The 22,039-nt window shown below is 36.6% G+C and overlaps 2 protein-coding genes across 3 annotated transcripts; both read left to right on the top strand.

Moving 5' to 3' along the window:
• Positions 1 to 7,447: 7,447 nt before the first annotated feature.
• On the top strand, positions 7,448 to 21,544 carry unc-4 (homeobox protein unc-4). Of its 2 annotated transcripts, none has more exons than XR_015272354.1 (4): positions 7,448 to 8,511; positions 17,472 to 17,650; positions 18,534 to 18,677; positions 19,637 to 21,544. XR_015272354.1 is itself a non-coding variant. In XM_020949303.2 (4 exons), the coding sequence occupies exons 1-4, from the start codon at positions 7,737 to 7,739 to the stop codon at positions 20,418 to 20,420; spliced, it is 1,878 nt and encodes a 625-aa protein (XP_020804962.2). In that variant the 5' UTR covers positions 7,448 to 7,736; the 3' UTR covers positions 20,421 to 21,544. The 2 variants fall into 2 exon arrangements, 1 of the variants encoding a protein (XP_020804962.2); XM_020949303.2 differs by having other exon boundaries at positions 18,538 to 18,677.
• Positions 9,114 to 10,749, top strand: Roc1b (Regulator of cullins 1b). Its single transcript, XM_020949304.2, has one exon. It carries the CDS (start codon positions 10,121 to 10,123, stop codon positions 10,631 to 10,633), a length of 513 nt encoding a protein of 170 aa, XP_020804963.2. The 5' UTR covers positions 9,114 to 10,120; the 3' UTR covers positions 10,634 to 10,749.
• Positions 21,545 to 22,039: the final 495 nt, after the last annotated feature.

Below are 22,039 nucleotides of genomic sequence, written 5' to 3'. Positions count from 1 at the left end.
GGGGGAGGCAGGAGGAGGTGTTGGTGATTGGCACTGGAGAGAAAATCAATCGCGACAGAGCCAAAAGAGCAAGGACCAAGCCAAGGATCCAACCAGGAACAAGGCAAGGATAATGTATTAGATACTCGAGGGTTGACATGGTGAGGAGGAGAAGGAGAAGGATGAGGAGGCTGGATGGGGGGATAGAAGCGACCATTAAACTAGCCAATGAATGTCAATTGTTGTTGCCGCTGATGGCGTTGATGTCCTCGTCGTTGTCCTTGTCGCTGTGCCAAGTCACAGTCATCCCCAACAGAAAAAAAAGGGCAGCCATCAAAATCAGACGAAATAAGGGGAGTGTTAGGCAAAGCAACTCAAACAAAGTATAAAGATTTTAAATTCGGGGGTTAAATATAATTTTAATTAGGTTTATATATATTTAAATTCAAGGAATTCCCTAAAAAGAGTGTTGAGAAATTAAGAAAATCCGAAAAACCGAAGATATAAGTGTTGCATAACTGTATAGTATGCAATAACAGAGACAAACAGTGTTAGAAAATGAGTTAAATAATGAAAACACCTTTATAAAAGTGTATCGTTATCTATTTTAAATTGAAGTTTAAAGCTTAATAATATATAAATTATCTATGAAGTAATATTTCCTTTTCCTAGGGTATTTATATGCTCTGTAATTCCCTTAGTTTTGTTCCTTGTCATTTGTCAAGATTGCGGCTTGTCTCGCCGTGTTCGAGTGGAGTGTTTGTTGGGTCTGGTGGCCAAGTCATTGCAAATTTTATGAGCCTAATGACAAATCCACGCACCCACGAAATGGAAAATCGGCTTTTCCAGGCAGGGGAGGAGGAAGCTGATTGGCTTCGATTGCCGGCATACGAGTGCGGTTTTTCATTATGTCAGCGCTGAATGTCAAAATGGATTTTCAAACATGTCCCAGACACACAGTCACAGTGATGGCTTTGAATATCGATTTGTGAATCGGGGAATTACTATGTTAGTTATTCGTATTTTGCAATAAATCGATTGCTGGTTTAATATTAATTATATTTTTATAGAATTTGTAATTTACATACTGTTTATCCATTATCAAAATTGCGTATACCAATTAACTTGTAGAATATTTCCGATATTAATCGTAGGTAATAATATTTTGAATTTATTGAATACTTTTACGATATATTTAACGATGATTCGATACATTTTTCTTAGTCGTTATTATCTCTTTCTTGATGCCATCGCTAAAGTACTTTATAAACTATATTCAATGGTATTTTAATTTGTAATAGTTTTACAATATACAGTATACTCCTTAAATATCCAATAGTAATTGGTATTGTATCATTTTATTTTATTTCGATATTTCTTTTCGATATATTTCTCCTCTCTCGATATAAATCCCCAAAAATTGAGCCCCCTTTATTATTTTTGTGGGCATCTCTCACGTTTAGTTTTGCGGCCGCTTTCAGTTGCAATTATTCATAATTCGTGGGCTCATAAAAATAAATGGCCTGCTTAGCGTAATTGCCATAATTTGGTGTGTGACTTGACTTTTGAGGGGAGGGTTTTCCTTGGATTTTCCTCGGGGGTTGCCCTCGTCGCCTTGCCTCACTTTTGTTTTGATTTTTGGCATTCAAAGAGCGTTTGTTGTTTTATTTTTTTTACTTCATTTTATTGTTGGAAAAGTGGGCGTGTTTGGTTAACACATGTGCGCCTGCACTGATCCCAAAGCATCCGGAAACCACAAAAATCTCCGTCTTCCGTCTCGCTGCATCTGTTGATGCCGATCCCCCTCATGGATGGTGGAAGGTGGGCGTGGCTGCTCCTGATTTTTGATGGCCACAATATGAGGATGTGCGGTTTTTGCTCCATGCTCTATCTGTGCCAATGATAACCAATTAACACGCTCATTAATTGTTTCGGCACAAAACTAAATCGAACGCGCAACTGTCACGATTTCAACAGAATCTCTCTTGGTGGTGGAAATCGAGAAAAGCTTAACTAACACTGCTACTTGATAATAAAATGGGATTTTATGGCAGCAACTTGGAGTATATATGTTTTACAGAGACAATAAAGTGTGATTTTTAATGCAGTCTTCTTTTTTGATTAGGTATTGCAAAAGGGGATTTTATGTTACTTAGATGTCATTAGACTTTGATGTACTTATTAATTAATATATTAACATTTATTATACTATCATACATATTATTTAGATTTTAATATATTATTTATTATATATAATAAATTAAGTATCTATGATCAATAAGTATGTATGACCAGTAAGTATCAAGGAACATTAAGTAACTCTAAACAGTAAGCAACTATGATCCTATCCTATGATCCTACCTCTTCTTATTAAGTAACTAAGATCAGTAATCACCTATTTATATAAGAACTATGATTATTAATTATCTTTTCTTATTAAGTAACTATGATCAGTAATTACCTATTCTTATTAAGTAACTAAGATCAGTAATTACCTATTCTTATTAAGTAACTAAGATCAGTAATTACCTATTCAGTAATTAACTTTGAACACTAATAAACAATGACTTGCAACTTTTGTAACACAACACATTTCTAAGACTTGGCCGGCAGCAGTCACTTCGTTACGGGGATGTTAGAACTAGTTGGGAATCATAAGCACAGATGTGCGAGATGTGTTTTGGCATACATTTCAAGCTATTTGAAGGAAACTATGGAGTTATTCTCTTATATAATATTACTAATATATAAATCGAAGCATGGCGAATCGGCGGACTATATATATATATACATATATATAGCTGATATAGGAACGATCGGAAAATTTTAAGAAAAAAATATAACTTTTTCAGTGTTCAACAGATTTTCATCAAATTCAATATAAAGCCATTATATATTAATCTAAAATATTGTGTAAAATTTTATGAAAATCGGACTTCTATATCACTATATAGCTGCCATACAAACGATCGTTAAAAATAGGGGAAAATGCAAAACATCTTCCACTTATCATTACTTATTTTCCAAATAGCACGGAACCGAAGAGAACAGTTCTTCAATTTCCGGCCTGTCATTCCCTCCGTTTTCATATCCGCTGGCGCTCTCCCTTCCCCCTCGCCCCGCCCCCGAATTTTCCCCTCATACTACCACTAAAACCATTTGACAGACAAATCAAAGAGACATTTTGAGCGGAAAATTCACCCACAGAGCATCCCACTTTTCACATCCAATCCAAGAGGCCAAGCGAACAAAATTTCCCTGCCCAGCGGTCGAAATTTCCCCTTATTTGATTTGCGAAGTGCTTTTGAGTGCTTTCAGAGACATGGAAATCAATTTGTTTATAATCATTTCATGATAAAGAATTTATTTGAGTTTGAATTTATTCGAAGAAAAGCAAAATAAATATAATAAATATTAAATAATGGAATAATAATTTAAGAGGAATACTTAGGTTTCTTTTAGTTTCTTTTACAAAATGTTAAAATTGAAATTTAAGCGTTTTTTAAGCATAAATTTGTATTAATAATAAGCAGGCTTAAATCCAATTTAGAGTTCTATATTAAAATTTCATTTAAATATGTTTTTTATATGAACAATTTCTTAATCTAGATTATAACTTATATTTAAGTAAAGTACGTAAATAGATAAAGTAAGTAAGTAAAGTTAAATATTTAAATTCATTCTTAACTCCATTTTTAATCAAAAAATATTATGTTTTTAATATATTCTAATTTCAAATGCCAAACTAGGCGTTTGTGTAATTCTATAAAGGCAACTTAATTCTTTGCTGTACTTTAATTTTTATATATTTAAGACAAACTAAAATATATAAGAAAATTCTTAGATTATCATAAGAACTATTCCATTTTTAAGCATTATTGATTTGTAGTTAATTTCTCAATGCAAAGCCTTTACAGCTTTTGTCCAATTAATTGTTTTCCACAAACCTATCCAACTTATTAAGAAACTATTTAGTTATTTATGTACCTGATTGATTTTTAATTTAAAACCCAGTTTTCCCAGAAACTTTTAATTGCAAATGAAGGTTCTATATTTAGATATAGAAATTCTCAATCTTGGGGTTGTGGGTTCCTCTTCGATTTCTATCATATTCACTCGAATAAATTCTGATTAGCTGTGCCAGAGAACATGGAAAAATAAAATAAAAAATATATATTCATATGTTACATACATAAATGTATACCCCAATTCCCTTATGTTTTCCCCCCCTCGCGACCAGTCCAAAAATCCCGTTTCCGTTTCCTGTTGGAAGGGAAAGGCACAAGAAAAAGTTTTCCCCGAGCAAAAACCTGAAACCAACGAAAAAGAGAGCTTGAGAAAGAACATTTTCCTTTCTTTCTTTCTTTTATTTTTTTGCTGGCACAAAAAATAATTAAAATTCATTCGTTTGATTTGCAAGGGCGTCGAGAGGGTGGCTTCTCGGGCGGCCATTTTGTACGCCGGCAGCAAACTTTTGCAACAAACTGTGGCAGAATTAATTAAGTTTCGGGTACGCATGGAAATTTTATTAACAAACTGATAGCACAAAGGGGGGGAAAGCGGTGGGGTTGTGGGTTGCCCTGGGAGGACTTTTCCAAGGGCGTAGGGATTTTTTGGGTGGCCCAATGGGTGGGGTACACTGTGTGTGGGGGGTACAGTGGGGGAAGGGACTGTATAAGTCATTAATAAAGCGAACGCCAACCGACAGCGTCAGTGTTGCACATTTGACAGGCGGAGTGGGGGGGCGAAGGTGGAAGGTAAAGGACTGCACTTGGAGAAATTTTCGCCCACTTTAAAGCTGTTTTTGTTTGCAAAAATATCTTGTGAATGTTAAGAAACAGGCTTGGATTGTTTTACAGTGATTTCTAATATTTAATATACTTTTTTGAGCTATATTTAGGATATAATCTAACTAGGGGCTTAATCAGTTTCATATTTGCTGCCACGCTGAGAAGCTAGAATGAGTTGGGAATTATATAGAAAAGTCCTTTGCGCTTTGGATGTACAATAAATATTATTGACACATTAAATATTTGTTATAAAATACAAAATGTATGCAATATATATTATTAATGCAATAAATAGATTTAAATTTAATGTATTTTTATATTTATCAATTTATTATTACATTTTCTACGCTATGTTAAGCGTAGAGTGTCCCTTGGAGACTTTGTATATTGTTTTATGGGTACAATTAATACAATATACAGACATATATATGTATATATTTATTTTATATATGTGTTTACAATGAATATTCTTTAGAATTTACCTGAATCTTCCCTTATTTATTTTTAGAGCTATTTTATGACTGCGTTAAACCCATCAAACTATTACAAATAAGTCTAAAATTAAGGTTAAAAACCCTGTTTTTGTTCTCAGTGCATATATATAGAGAGGGAGAGAGAGACAAGGAGAGACAGAGTGAGAGAGCAAGAGAGATGCATAAGAGCAGAGCGTGGAGGCGAGCAATTAAGTAACCTGCCAACGAAACATCTGACAGATAGGGCGTCGAAAAAAGGGGGAGGATGCCCCCCGCAGTGGGGGGAGCGGGAGAGGGGGCAATATCGAAGGATGATACCATTTTCCAGGAGGTGCTAGAGAGCGGACTGCATTGTCACACACACAGAGAGAGAGAGAGAGACAGAGGGAGAGAGAGAGAAAGTTCTTTTCCCTCAGAAAAACTCTGGACTTGCTGGGGTTAAGGCAGCCTTTGGGGGGGCAAATGGGTTAAGTGGCCCTGGGTCTGTCTCCCGCCGTCGACGTCGCTGCCGGAAAATGAATGAAAATGAATGATTCATGCGCAGCAGCCCCGCAAAATTCGAACTCTGTGGGGGGAAATGGGAAAAACTACTACTATACATATAAAATATATATATATATACATGTATACATACATAAATGCAAATATATATATATAGATATATAGATAGTATATATGGCATCCGGAAAGAGGCGTTTATGTCAACAAATTAAGGGAAATTGCCACACAATGTGTGTGTCTCTCTCGCACAAAGAGTTTTTCAATTGCAACAATCTCAAAAAAAAGAAGGAAATTCGTAGGGAAATTGCCACAAAATAAAAGCCAAGAAAATGTATACAAACAAGGAAAGTGCTTCGAAAAACTGCACAGAAAATATAGTAATTAGCAGTAATTACATTAAATAATTAAGAACTTGACATTGAATGAGAGTTAGTAATGTTTTTTTAATGTTTTTTACCAGATATTTCAATATTTTCAAGCTATTCATCAGTACCAATTATGAAATAACTTCAAAATAGTTTTTAAACCAGCTTTAGTTACATTATTTAAAGTCCAAAAGTCTTATAACTACCCCAAAATTAAATATTTCTAGGGGTTTTCTAAAATATTGAGTTAATATTAATATATATTACATTTTATTCAAGTTTTTAAGTTCAAATATGAGTATTTAATGATAGAATTATTTAATATTTTCATGTCTAAAGTAAATTTTTAGTTTAAATACATTTAAAATGAAAAATTATTATGATTTCCAATAAATTCAACAATTTTCTTAATTTCCCAGTCAAATAAGAATTAAAGTTTTACTCAAAAAACATTAAAAAAAAACACCCAAAGCCAGAGGCCATCGCCTTGAATTGGCTAATTAATTGTTAACGAATTTTCATTTTCTATTTGTGTCGCAGAAAATTGCCATTTATGGTTATGGCGCAGCAGCTGCGACGCCGACCGCTTGGCAGCGACGCCGACAGCGGGTAGAGCATAATAATTTGATGTGCGACAAATTGAAAAAAAGCGCCGCATAACTCCGCCCTGGAAAAGTTCCGTTCGTCCGCTGGCTTGTTCAAAGAAAATTGAAAACTCTTCTCAAGTCGTTCTCAGGTTTTTTTTTTTGTTGTTGTCGGTGCCCCGCAATGGCGGCGGCGGCGGCGGCAGAGGCAGTCAAAAAAAATTCCCACTATTTCGCAATGGCCAATGGAAGCGGCCATCAGGCATATGGTTGTCTCTCTCTAGCGAGCCATATTGAAAATGGCACACACACACACACACAGAGGCAGACAGGTTTTCCTCATAATGAATTAAGCAGACAGCAGCGACGGCAGCAACAGCAGCAACAGCAGCAGCAGCAGCAACCGTCGCAGCAGCGCAGCAGTTGATCAAAATTGAAAGAGCGCATATAAAAATTAAGTGGTGGACTTGATGAATTTCCCACTCGCTCGCACTCATAGGCAGCATTGAAAACATGGCAACAATCTCCCAGCCCCAGAGAGAGAGAGAGCGGGAGCGAGAGCGAGAGCGAGAGCAAGAGAGAGGCTGGCCTGCAACCGTTGGTTCTCCGCTTTTAGTGGTGTTAATGCCGGGCCCCGCGCTCTCTCTCTCTCTCTCGTCTGGCAACAGCGGTGCCTGTGCCTATGGCTATCTCCCTTTCGCCGGGCTTCAGTGTTTCCAGGGTTTCCTCGCTGGACGCGTCAATTCCGCTGCTCAGTTCAAAATTTTCACTGCGAGCGTTCTGGTCGCAACCGCGCGCTCTCGCCTCTCGCTCTCTCGCGGCTGACAAAAAAAAAAACACACACACACAAAACTGGGAAAGCTAAGAAAGCTGGAAAGACTGAAAATTGTGTGCTGTAGTTTAATATTTAATTAGTTGCAAAACGGCCGCACACCTACGACATATACATATATTTTTTTAAGCGAAAAACAAAAAAGTAAACAACCCGGAAACGAAAGAAAACCGCCTCGAAACCCTGTGCATTTTTGTATGTGATGGCCAAAAATGGTTTTGGAGACCGAAAGCAAAAAGTTCTTGATCTCGAATAACAATAATAGTTGTAATAACAACAATAATAATAATAACAACAACAACAACAACAGCAGTAGCAGCAGCAGCAGCACCGACAGCCAACACAATAACAACAATAATAACAACAGTAACAACAGTAACAACAACAATAGCATTAAGCAGGAACAGCAGGAGCTAGAGGACGCGGCGGTTAGGAGTTCCACCGCCCAACAACGGGAAAGAACTTCCCATCATTCCAGCCACTTGGCACTTCCAGTGCAACAGCAGCAGGAATCCATTGCCGCTTCCAGTGCCGCCGTTATGCCCTCCGAGGGCCTACACCCGACGGCCGCCCTGCAGCTTTATGCCGCCGCCGCTCAACTGGCGCCCGGCGGTGTCCGTGTCCCGCCCTGGGGCCCCTTCCTGCAATTTGGCGTTCCCGGCGTCTTCGGACCCAATGGTCCGTTCTTGGGGCGCCCGCGTTTCGATGCAGCCGCTGCAGCGGCCGCTGCCGCCGGCGCTGGTCATCCCAATTCCGCTGCAGCCGCAGCGGCGGCCACCCAAATGGCGGCGGTTAATGCCAGTAACGCTTTCGCCAATCTAACGGGACTGAGCGCCGCCGCCCTGAGGAATGTGAGCGCCGCCCAAACGACGGCCGTGGCGGCGGTGGCCAGCACCGTGGCCACCATTCAGCACCGTCTGATGATCGGCAACCGGCAGAGTCTGCCGCCGGCGGGGCCGCCCAGCGAGGGATCCAATGAGGATGGCGGTGAGTCCTTGCGATAGGAGGTTGGGAATTATTAGGGCAGCGGGAAATTTTGAAGGGGGACATTTTGGGAGGAATTTGTAGGGGACAGGAAATGGGGCAACTTTGAGCTACATCTGAGAGTTTTGAAAAATATGTATTATAGGGATATTATAAATTAACATAGTTAACAAGCAGATTTAGGGATCTTCATTGAATTTGTGTTTGAAATTAAGTTATAGGATCGTATTGAATATCGATCTTAATTAAACTAAATATACTTTCATTCTTTGAATCAATATTTCTCAGAGGTTTTTATATGACAATTTTTTCAACAAAGTCAATTTAAAAAATCTCATAACTAAGCCAAAAAGGCATTTATTTTGATTCGGAAAGCAGTCCTATGCTAGTTTTTATTAGTTTAATAAATCTACTTACTCAATTTAAAATTTCCAAGAATTACAATTTTTTGTCAATTTTTAATAATTTTAACGATGTAACCCCTTAAAAAAATTTGAAAAAATTTGCAAATTTTTGTTTTCTTCCTGAGATAGCTAGATCGATTCGGCTGTTGATGCTGATCAAGAATATATATGATTTATAGGGTCGGAAATGAGTCCTTCACATGGTTTCAAGCTTATAACTAAAATTATAATACAATTTAAGGGTATAATGCGAATAAGGAAAAACTCTTTTAAAATTATAACATTAAACTTACATAATAACAATATATATAAAAAAAAAATAATTCAATTTTTATCGTAAAAGAATTATTACAACAATTTACTTCTATTAAAGAGTTTATATAAATATATAATAGATAAAAGCTAGTTAAATATTACAAATATATTTGAAATTTTTTGCAATTAGTTCATAACTATGCCAAGTTCTCTGAAAATGAACTACAAAATGATAACATAAATACTTCAAGTACTATTGTTATTAATTCTTCAAGTAGCACTTTTATTTATTTCATGAATATTAAATATAATATCAAACATTTGTACATACATATTATTCTTATTTGTAGCTTAAAGTTAACGTTCCTTTTAGGTCGTTTAGGGGTATCACTTAGAGATCTGATATGTTGGAACCTTTCTTATAAAGCTTGGGGAACTAATTTCATACTAGGTTTTTTTTAACAAATCTTAGGGACTTTTCAAAGTTATATTTATACAAAATCGAAAACGGATTCCAATGGAATATCATATTACTCGAACTTTTTATAAGGTTTATGACTGTGTGGGTGCTTGTATTTTTTCTTGCCTGTTCAATGACTGTTTGAGTTATATCCCATCTCTTTCTACTTGTTCATAAAAAGATTATAAATCTTATAAATAAACTAAATATTTATAAATATATAAATTCTTAATAAATAACTTCACTTGGTTTAATAATTACAAATTGTAGACTAGAACGATTTGAAATCAATCTTGTAATTAATTAACTTGCTCGACTCGGCAATAATCTTTACTAATTGAAGCTGAAATCGCTAGTTGATGGCTAATATATAGGTGCGACTAAGGCAGTGTCATTAATTTTCCACACGATATTAATGGTTACAGCTTAGGACACATTAACTATATATTTAATTATAAGCAGCCGTCGGAAAAACTGTCAACTTGATAGGTATATGGAAAATAGTTTCCATTTCAAATTTCTAGTCGTATTGATAACATTCTTTCGAGACAGAACAAAAAATAAATATAAAGAAAATTCTACAAAATTGAAAATGTCTGAAGAGATAGAGATTGAGGAGGCCGAGGACTTCCATAGCTTGGGCTCTAACGAGGATGAGGCTGCCTCTGGCAGTGGCACTGCCGGCACTGGCACCGGCGCCGGTGGCAGCAACATTAACGGTACTGTCCAGACTCGGGAGGATCGCTTTGCGTTGAAGAAGTGGGTGGCACACGCACTGTGGTCATGGGACGTGGCCGTGGATAACTGTGCCATCTGTCGGAATCACATCATGACCTTGTGCATCGAGTGCCAGGCGGATCCGAATGCCCACAAGGATGAGTGCACGGTGGCCTGGGGGGAGTGTAATCATGCTTTTCACTACCACTGTATATCGCGTTGGCTCAAGACCCGCCAGGTGTGTCCGCTGGACAACAAGGAGTGGGTCTATCAAAAGTATGGACACTAAGGGAAGAGAAGAGATCTGGAGCTGAATCCCCATGTGAGGGAGCTCCAACCTCCACCCTGGTGTTCCGTGATTAGCATATTGCAAAGACAATAAAAAATTAACATATATAGTAGTAATCCTATTGGCATTCCATTATTATTCAGCTTGAGTCGATAATAGAATTAGTTACTAGTTACTTTCAGAGTGAAGAGAGACTTGAGTTTATTTCACAAAATGAAATAAGCCTTTTGCATAAAGCGTAAAGCCTGGTAAATGGAGGTTATTCAAATTCAATGATCCAATTAAGACTATATTTATGGGATGCTCCTATGGAAACGCCCACTCGTTGGTGTCGCAAAGCCAAACTTTATGAATGGAGTTGGATTCATTTAAAGTTTTTTTTTAGTTGCAAAATAAAGTGATGAAAGATCACTCCTTATAAATTATATACAGAGGGAGGGGAAGAGTTGCAATCGTTGATATGTTAAACTTACAAAAGATCACTCGTTACTAGTTACTTTTATAGAAAGAGAGACAGAGTCTCTGTTGTTGCAGAGAACACTGTTAAAAGATCCCTCGTTTAAAGATGTATAAAGAGAGAGATAGATGCAGTGAAGAATGATCACTCGTTACTAGTAACTTTTAGAGAGAGAGAGGGAAAGAGACAGTCGCTCTCGTTGCATAATACACTGAAGAAAGATCACTCGTTACTCATTATTAACAGAAAGAGAGTGTGAGAAAGAGTTTACCCCGATTCCTAATGAACGACACGTGTCTGTGGTAACCCAAAATTCACGTCACTATATTCACAATATATTAATAATAAAATGTTGCAAAAAATATTTAGTATGTATGTATATAGAGAAAACAATTTGCATTCCTCCGTCTTTCCCATGAAATCAATTTCCAACGCTGACTTTCGCCGGTCATCAAAGCTCAGCTCAGCTCAGCTTAGCTAATGAATTATCAGGTCTCTCCTGATCGATCCATTTCGGATCGAATTTCCATTCCCATTCCGATTTCCATTTGAATGCTTGCGCATATAGACTGACAACGCTATCTACAAAGTCGCCATAGAAGTCATCCTGCTCGTTATCGGGGCCCGGACAATATGCTAATTCATTCAATTAGCCCTGCTAAATGCTTTCATTCTCCCGATGTTTTTTGCCCAAGTTGCTCAACGCTCGGGCCTGACTTTTGCTACCTGCAAAACACATTTATTGATTTAGCTAATCAGCGATCGATTATTATGTAAAGTCCGATTGATTTTCGTTGATTTGTATTTAGCATACAAAGTAGTATGTGAGGAATGCCTGCTGTGCGCCCCCGGAAAAGGTCGCGTCGAGTCTGAAATTGGGTCTCACATCCCCATAAACCATAAATAAACTAACCAAAAATAAACAAAAAGAGATATAGCGAGGAGAGACCCAAAATCGTGTTAAAAATGAGGCGAAAAAATGAACAACAAACTTTGAATATCCAAAGTGTGAAAGATGTTTGTTTTGTGAAGATATTTCTATGGTTTTATTTATAATTGGATTTGATACCTATAATTATGAAATACTTGGACTTGAGTTGGGGTTTCTAGGAAATCTGTGTTTAGTTTATAGATTGAATAAGCACTTGATAAGGTTTTGCTTAGATATAAAAAGGATTATATGAGTTTATACCCTTGCAGTGTATTTTAATTTCACTCAGAAGCTTGAAACAATGTGAAGGAATCATTTTCGACCTTATAAATCATATATATTCTTGATCAGAATCAACAGGGGAATCGATCTAGACATGGTGGAAAAATAAATTTTTGAATATTTTTCAATATTTTATCATCAAATTTTACATTGTTAAAATTATTAAAAATTGAAAAAATTTTAAATTTTTATAATATTAAATTGAGTATGCAGATTTATTGACCTACTAAAAACTAGCACAGAACAGCTTTCCGATTTAAACTTAATGCATTTTTAACTGAGTTATGATAAAATTTGATTTGTCAACCAAAATTACCATGTAAAAATATCGATAAATATCGATTCAAAGAATGTGAATATTTTAAACTTTAAGCAATTGCAAACTTCTGGGGTTTATAAACTTCTCCTAACCAAAGATTATTTCCTTTCTTGTTTTACAACCAAACAATTGTCTTTATAACCATTCCGTAATCATTATAATTCCTTGGAAAAACTCTTGTTAGCTTTGATGTTAAATATATTATAGTCTTTGATGAATTAACTTTACCTTGTTTTGTGGTAACCGCCGCAACTTTCTTTCTTTCTTAAGAGAGCAATCACTAGACCCAAAATTGATGGTACGCCATTTGCCTTGATCGTTCCTCCGTCTCTAACTCTGACTCCCATTAAGCTGGAGGAGTCTCCAGCTCCTCCAAAAGGTGGCAGCCGGCGGAGGAGACTCCAAGTCCAAACCGGAATGAAGATCAGGCAGAGAGAGAGAGACCAGACCCAGTCCCAGGCTGTGGCTCATTGACCAATTAGCATTAACAAATGATGGCTAGTTGGTGTAATTATGGCCATAATGCATATATATACCCCAGGTCGGGGCGTTAGCAGGGGGCGTGGTGTGTGCGCCGCTTGTAATTAACTGCACTTGGCATTGGATACTGGATACTCAGAGTGCTGAGGAGAGTAAAGTGTTCTTTCGGGGGAACTCTAATTAATTGCAGCCAACGCAATGCATCGTTGTTGTTTTTTTTGTTTTGTTTTTTGGGGGCACTTCTCCTCTTAAAAAGTAATTATTAATTTGATTTGATTCAATTTTGATTGGGGCAGAGATTGTGCGAGATTTAGCATCGAGTGGGTGCAATCCGGGGGAGGCAGTCATCCAGCCACTCAGCCATATGCTCATTAATCATTTTGCGGAGCTCACAGAGTTGACATGCAACTGAGCTGAAAAATGGGATATATGTATATGCTTCGAGGGGGAGGAGAGGGTGGTGCCTTTATATACATGGGCGTGGGCGTTGGAATTGCTACGGGGATTGAAACGAGAATGGGGACATCATTATCATCATCATCATCGTCATCAGGCACATGACGTTCCTCATTTCACGCCGGAAATGAAGAAACTGTCATAAGGCGATCGAAATCATTTATCATGCGATTTTTCCTTCACCATTTTGTTTTTGTTTCTGTATTATATATATTTTTGTTGGGCTACCTTGTCTTGTTTTCTGGTCCTAATGAATTCCGCATATAACCCAAAAAAAAAAAAAAAAGTTCTGCTGCTTGAGCACTTCCGTTTCGCCCCAAAACGGAAGTTGGAACGATGGAATGATGGAATACTGGAACCCTGACTGACTGACTGGAATGATAAATCGTTTCACAAATAGATTCTGCCGTTAGTTTTAATAATAATAACAAGTATTTCCGTTTTTTAATGGATTTTCTTGTTTTGTTCTTTATACATGGGAAATATAGTTCTTATTTTTGGGATTTATGGAAATGGGAATGAGTGAGATTTTGCTACGTTTTCAAAGGGAAATTGATTAATTGAGAAATTACAAAGGCTTGAAACTCCTTTTTTTATTAATAATGAAAGAGAGAGAGAGAGAGAGAGAGATAACTTAATTATGTGATTTACAAGTGGAAATTAAAAAGTGTTTTTGAGATTTCAGTTGACCTAATGTCTTTTGCCAATTAGTAACTCCTTTAAGGACTTCTTTGCCAGCTTTTACTGAACAGCAATTAGACAAGGAAAGGGTTCTTTTTCTTAACCATTCTCCTTTCTTTTCCCTTTTGTCCTCCATAAACTTTTTAGTAGTTCTTTCTCCTTTACCGTTTTTAACTTGCCTTTCCTTGTCCTTCCTTTCTTAAGTTCTTTTCTTTTTATATTTTGTTTTATGTATATATTTTCGCTTTAATTTTTATGACTTAAGTGGCTCACCCGCGAGGATTCGAGGGATGGGTTCTTAAGGTGTGTGTTTGAGTGTGTTTGTGTGTGTTTGAGTGTGTTTGAGTGTGTGTGTGTGTGTGTGGGTAACTGTTATATTGCCTGGCTGACGCGCGCTGTAAACGAAAATAACATGCCACGGAATGTGACTGAGGCATGCAACAACACTCGTTTCTTCTGATTTAGCCGCCTTCTCTCGTTCAATACCCTTTTGGATGTTGGGGTATTGTTGTGATTTTCACTTACTTTGGGTTGCATATTAAGGGATCTTTGGGTTTTATTTGAGATTTTAAAGAGATTGAAAGATTAAATGCCATTTAAATTACAGTGATTTTTGATTAGTTAATTATTCTTTTAAAAATACATTTTATATTAGTTAATAATTTCAAAAACACTCGCTGAACCTTAAAATAACGAGTTTAATGGCATTTTTCGAATGCACTTTTAACTGTAAACTCGCTAAAACTTGAAAAACAATGATTTTAATTATATTTTTAAAGATCATGATAAATATATAGCAATAAAATTGAAATTTAAAGCATGTATATTAAAAAAGATCTCTGAAACTTAAAAGTACCTTATTAATGAAATTTTTAAAGATAATTTTTTATATTTTGGATACTTACTAAAGTACAATTTAGCGAAAAAGTGTGCTTTAAGCTTCGTATCCTGGAAATTTTCACTCCTTAATGCCTCCACTTTGTTTCTGTTTCATTTTAATTTTCGGTCTTTTGGGCTTCATTCGTTTTGTTTGCCGCTTTTGAGGTTAGGACGAGTGAGCTGCATGTGTGTGTGTGTGTGTGTGTGTGTGTGTGTGTGTGTGACTATGCAATGTTGCCAAATTGCAGTCTGGCTGACATCAAATTTTTGGGGAAGTTGCATGCTGCACAATGCTGCACATTGGCTGTGCGGCGTGCAATAATCATAATAAATTTCAATTACCCTTTTTGGCATTGGCTCCCACACAAGGTAGTACACCCGCCGAAAAAAGAGAGGGAGAGAGAGAGAGAGAGAGAGAGGGAGAAAAGAAAACATAAATTATGTTTACCACCACCACCTTCCCTCCTTCCTTGAGGTGGGCTCTGTTATTATTAAGTCATTTGAATGCACTTTGTGGGCCGGCCATCTCGCTTGCACTTGCATTTTGTTGTCGCTTTTCATTTAATGTCTCTATTATTGTTGTGTATTTGGTGTTGTTATTGAGTTATTAACACACACACACTCACACACTCTTGACTCCTGCCTTTCTCTCTCTCTCGCTCGCTCGCTCACTCAGAAACGTTTTGAAAAACAAAACAAGTTTGATGGAGCGAGATGGAGATAGTGACGTCGTGAAGCGTTACAGTGCGGCACGCATAATTAGGTACACTTAGCAGGCAGAATGCAAGCCATTCATTAGGGGCGTCCTCTTGTTATTGCGCTTTAATGCTGGTTGTGCGTATGTAGGTAGTCGGTTCGCAATTGTGGCAAGGCCGCCGCCAAAAGGGGGGAGGTGGGGTGGCCATCTAAATACCGAAATTAATGTGATTACAAAGTCAGCTGTGGCGGCGCTTTGGATGCGTTTCTTTTTTTTTTGTATTTTTTATTCACTCGTTTTCGTCACTCTTCTGGCCGGATACAATGTAGCACAGCCACTAAATGAGTGATTGCATGGCTGCGTTTCCACAGAAAAAAAAAACTCAATCGCTAAGGGTATCGATTAACTCGATAGGCAGTCGTTATGCAACACACAAACTCGATGAGTTGTATTCTGAATTAATTTCCTGGTGGCATGCTTTATTCATGCCTCCGGTGTTGTAATTTTCAGCACAAGAGTGTTTTTATGTCCTTGTTTAACCAGAAAAAAAGTAATCGTTAAAGATATCGATTAACTCGATAGGCAGTTGTGATGCAACTTTTAAAGTTTGGCTGGAAAGTCTTTTACAGTGCTAGCTGTTGCTTAATGTTTTATTCTTGAATATTTCTTAAGCCTTAACTGAACATTTTGGTACAGAAAAATGTGTTTTATTTATCTAACTTTCGATAAATTCGATAAATAGTTTATTTTGCTCATATATAAACTTTTTAGATGCGAAAAATAATTTAATTTCCTAACGAATCAAGTGGAAATTATTTATTTAATCACAAAAAGCGTTCCTCTTTCACTGGCCTGCACTGTGCTTCCGTCCAGTGTTTCTGGCCATAATCTAATACCCGAAAACACCTTGGAATTGGGACTGGGACTGGAACTGGAACCACTTCCACTTCCCCATTCCCGTTCTCCTTTCCAACTCCCTTTTCGGACCCAGGGAAGATCGGAGTTAATTTGATAAATTGCGGGGCCTTTTGCATGCATTCCGCGTCACGCCCCCTTTCGGGGGTATAATCTAAATATAGAAAACTATGTATATGCATCCTTTGGATCGGATCAAAAAGGGAAGGAGCAGGGCAGCAGGGGAATAGAAACGTAATTAAATTGTTTCGTTTTTATTGTGAGCCGCCGGCAGTGGCGGTGGCTGGGAAATTGAGAGGGGGACTCTCTGGTCCCGGTCTGGCCCCTTTGGCGGTGTAATTGAAATATATGATTATGAATATTTATGCATTCAATGTGTGTGTGTGTGTGTGTGTGTGTGAGTTAATTTAAATAATAATTTCCCAACACTTAATTATAGGGTTTTTAGTGTCGAAGAACAAAGTGTTTTGCGCCCATATTTTCTCTATGCTAGTTTGTTCTTGCTTTTATTTTTTGGGTTTTCCCCAGAGTGTGCGTGTGCTAGTGTGTGTACGAGGGGAGGAGGAGGGGGAGGGGTTAGTTTTTGGCAACACCCTAATTAGTTTTAATAAGCCAACAACAACAACCTCCCCCGTCAAATGTTAATGACTTGATTCTGTGTGAGTATGAGTTTGGTTTGGAATTTATTTACGAAAAAAAAAGGGAACCCGTTTCTAATTTTCCTGTTAATTTCCCTTGCAGGCTTTCCCGGCGACGGTGATGATGATAGCAGCGCAGCAAAACGCCGCAGGTCCCGCACCAATTTCAACTCCTGGCAACTGGAGGAGCTGGAGCGAGCCTTCTCCGCCAGCCATTATCCGGATATCTTTATGCGAGAGGCACTGGCCATGCGGCTGGATCTCAAGGAGTCGAGAGTTGCGGTGAGTTTAGTTTCGATTGGAACACGTTAGGGGATTTTTTATACATTTTACCAGATATTTATAGTTAAACCTTAAATATTGGGTTTAAAAATCTATATTTTATTGATTGAATCAAGGAAATATCTTTATTAGTTCATTAAAGTCAAGAGTTATTGATATTTTCAATCACATTTCATGATGGATTTATAATTTTAAGAAATATAATGTAAATAGGAACTCTTTTATATAATGTATAATGAATTATTGCTGTTAAAACTTTAAAATTAGTCGCAAAAATCTATATTTTATTGATTGAATCAAGTAAATATCTAAAAGAAATCATTAAACTTGATAGTTTTCGATATTTTCCATCAGATTTAATGATTGGTTTTGTAATTTAAACAAGAAAAATATTATTTTAGATATTATAATTGTTAAAACTTTGAAATTGTATTTAAAAATCTATAGTTTATTGATATAATCAAGTAAATATCTATAGGAAATCATTAAACTTAAGGGTTTCTGATACTTTCCATCACATTTCATGATGGATTGTGAATTTGAAGAGTTACAATATAAATAGGAGCTCTATTATATGATATTATATATTATTGTTTCTTAAACTTTGAAATTAGATGAAAAAATCTGTATTTTATTGATTAAATTTAGTAAATATCTATGATAATTCATTCTCCTTGATAGTTTTTGATTGATATTTGAATTTAAAGAACTTAAACATAGATAGGAGCTCTATTACATTATATGATATGTAAATATATCTTATATACTATATATATTATATTAATCTGTAATATATTATATACTATATATTTTATATTATACATATGATATATTAATTGCCCGTTTTTGAGCACCTTTGCTGAGATTATACGCTTTGTTCCAGATAGGTATGGTTCCAGAATCGACGTGCCAAGGTCAGGAAACGTGAGCACACCAAGAAGGGACCCGGTCGCCCCGCCCACAATGCCCAGCCCCAAACCTGCAGCGGTGAGCCCATTCCGCCCAATGAGCTCAAGGCCAAAGAGAGGTGAGTTGAAAAAATATATACAAATAGATATATATTTAAAACCTAAAAAAATAGGGGAAAAACACTAAACCCTTACACTAGCTACTCTGAATCTCTATTATTTTTAAATATTAACTTGCAAATAAAACAAAACCAAATCTTAGACCGTGATTTACTGATAAAAAGTATACATTTAATGACTTGAAATATTCAAATTGCCATTTGCAAGCTTTTTAAACTTAATTAAACAAACACAATGGCATTATTTGATCATCTCATGTTTATGATTTCTATTTAAACTCTCTAAAGCTAGTTTTAATTAAGAAAACTGTTAATAAACATTCTCTTGATATCTTGATCTTTTATAATTTCTTATTCAAAAATGTTTGCTTTGTTTTTTAAAGACTCGTTTAAATGTTTTTTATACTCTAATTTTATTCAGAAGACTCAAAGGCAATGAATGAGTCATTTCCGACCCTATAAATTATATATATTCTTGATCAGCATTAATAGGGGAATCGATTTAGCCATCTTAGGAGGAAAACAAATTTTTAAATTTTTTTCAACAATTTTTAAGTGGTTAAATTTAAGAAAAAAAGTTGATAAAAATTTGAATTTAAAAAATTTTTTTATTTAGTATGCAGATTTATTAATCTAGTAAAAACTAGCATATAACAGCTTTCCGATTGAAAATTAATTGATTTTTGGCAAAGTTATGAGATTTTTAAAACTTTAATTTCTTAAAAAAAATTGTCATATAAAAATATTGTTAAATATGCATTCAAAGAATGTGAATATTTCAAGCTTAGTGTGTTTAAAAGTGGAAATAGAAATGTAATTAATAAATAAATACAACAAAGTTAAGATTACAAGATTATTTAGAGGGCTTTCCTATACTTTTTCCCTTTAAAATTCGTAGATAGAAGCTAAATTAACCCATTTCCCTTTTCCATCTTTTGTATTTTTCTCTAAAAAAATAGAGCTCGTCGTCGAAAGAAGCTGGCCAAGGCAATCGACCGGCAGGCAAGGAAGCTCCAGGCGAAGGGCATCACCGTGGACCTGGAGGCCCTCAAGGCCGAGTACATATCACAGCACAAGGCGAATGGCACCTTCTCCGACTCGGATCTCGAGGACGATGGCATCCAGATCGATGTGGTTGGTGGCACGGATAGCGATGATGAGCTGGACAGTGATGCAGTGAGTCCTGCTCGGATGGGTGCCGCATCCTCGTCGCAGCAGAACTCTTCGATCCATTGCGGCATGGATGGAGACGGGGATAGTTCGAGGGCAGGAAGCTTCATTGGTGGAGGTGGAAGCTTAGGGAGTCCCAGTTCCGTGGCACCGAATTCGATGCTATCGAATGGAGGAATCGGTGGTGGAGGAGGCGGTGGTGTCTTTGGGAAGCTGGAGCCCATGGATGGTAATGAATCGGAGGACCGGGATCGGGATCGGGAGCGGGACTCGCCGAAGCCATTGCTCTTCCCCGCCAAGGCCTTTCATCAATTGAACCTGCAGAGCCAAAGCCAACAGCAGCAGCAGCATGGTCAGCATGGTCAGCATGGTCAGCATGGTCAGCATGGACAGCATGGTCAGATCCTCCAGCAGCACCAGCATCATCATTCCCATTCGCATCATGGCAGCAATAGCACCACCTCGGCAGCGGCGGCGGCGGCGGTGGCCAATTTGGTGCATCAAACTTCACCGATTAGCATGCGTCGCAGTAATCCCTTCAGCATCGAGTCCTTGCTGTTCAACAACACGTGAGGCAACCATGGAAGGATCTGTATCCGTGTCCTTTAACTTCGAACCTTGTCTGCACCATCATAACTTTTATTCTCTGCGTTCCTAGAATATTTTGCTCATCCTAGAGTTTTCCTTTTGAGTTTTTCCCCACCCTCCCACCAAAGGCGTTGCTTTCCCCGGTCTCCCCCCCCCCCCCCCGCCCTAAATGTAATATTCAATTGTTTAAAATAAAAATATCTATGATTTATGCGGCAATGCTGGATGGAGGCTTTGATCTATGTATCTTCGGTTGAGAGCTTGAATATTCCCATAAGTGATTTATTTATTTGAAATATAATTTATATATTAATGCATTTTTTTTTTTGTTTAACTGTAGGTTCCTTACAATTTTTTTTTGTGTGTAATCTTAGAACTTGTTCCCAGACAGAGACTAAATTAGTGTTGTAAATGAATTTATTATTTGTACTTCGTAAATATATATAAATCTATAAATATAACCCATTTTTTTTTTAGAGCGGCTGATGCCCAAAGCAATGCTTGAAACATGAATAATATAATTATAATTATGTAATAAACAAATATCGAATAAGGACAAATTTTTTTTCCCCAGTGTGAAAGTATGAGAAATTGTGTGTGTGCGTGTGTGAGCCTGTGTAAAAATGTAATTTAATTTAGCAAAAAAACAAGAAAAGAAAACTTAAAAGAAATCAATTAAACAAAAAAACCATGAAATTTCAGAGTTAAGTAAGCGGAATTTTTTTTTTTTGTGTAAGAGAGGAGAAAGTATATATTACAAATATGATGAAACACAATATTAAATATAGAAATGCAAAGAAATGGCTGCTATAAAAAATGATATTGTATCTAAAAAGAAACAAAACAAAACACACACAAAACTGATGATTGTCAAACAAGAATAAAATGCGAATCTGTAAAGAGAGAAAAAGCACATAAACAAACCAATTACGATTATCATTTATCCCTCCCCTCTCCACCCCTCCCCCCTCCGAGCTTAGTCCTTCGTCCTTGTCCTCGTCCTTGCAAAAGCCACCCGAATCGCGGTTCAAATTCAATAAACGGCAATTTAAATGGCATCAAAAACAAAAACAAAAAAAAAGAAAGAAAATACACTCAAAATCAGAAAACCCCCAAAAGTGTTTTTCTTGGGAAATGGCCTGCAAATTGGGGCTCTCATCATCATCATCTTTATATGGCGGCATTAAAATTAACAACTGGACATATAAATTTTACTTGGCCATCAAAGCCGAAAGGGTTCAAGCTTGTTTTCCCCAGAGTCTAAATAAATCGGCAAATGCTAGGGATTTTTCTTGAATTTCCTTTAGGATTGAATATTCTTTAGTTTTGTGTTCATTTTCAACCAATTTTCAACTAAAATGTTGGAAAATATGATACGAATTATGTTATTTTGTAGGAAAATAAAGAAAATATAGATTGTCTATGGAAATTGTTGCGAGCTTATTTTTTTTAATTTGTTTATGTGTTTTTATTTTTTTGGAAGCCAATATAATTAATTCAGAGGTTTGAAAAATTGTAAAAGTTTAGTTTTCGACCCTATAAATCATATATGTTACATTCTTGGGGATAGGATACAACGAAGTTATAACTATTTTCTCAGTATT

This window comes from Drosophila serrata, unplaced genomic scaffold (assembly GCF_035046125.1).
Source record: "Drosophila serrata isolate PLE 108 unplaced genomic scaffold, ASM3504612v1 contig_276, whole genome shotgun sequence".
Classification (NCBI taxonomy): domain Eukaryota; kingdom Metazoa; phylum Arthropoda; class Insecta; order Diptera; family Drosophilidae; genus Drosophila; species Drosophila serrata.
The sequence above is the reverse complement of the archived record's forward strand: the minus strand, read 5'-3'. Positions and strand labels throughout refer to the sequence as shown.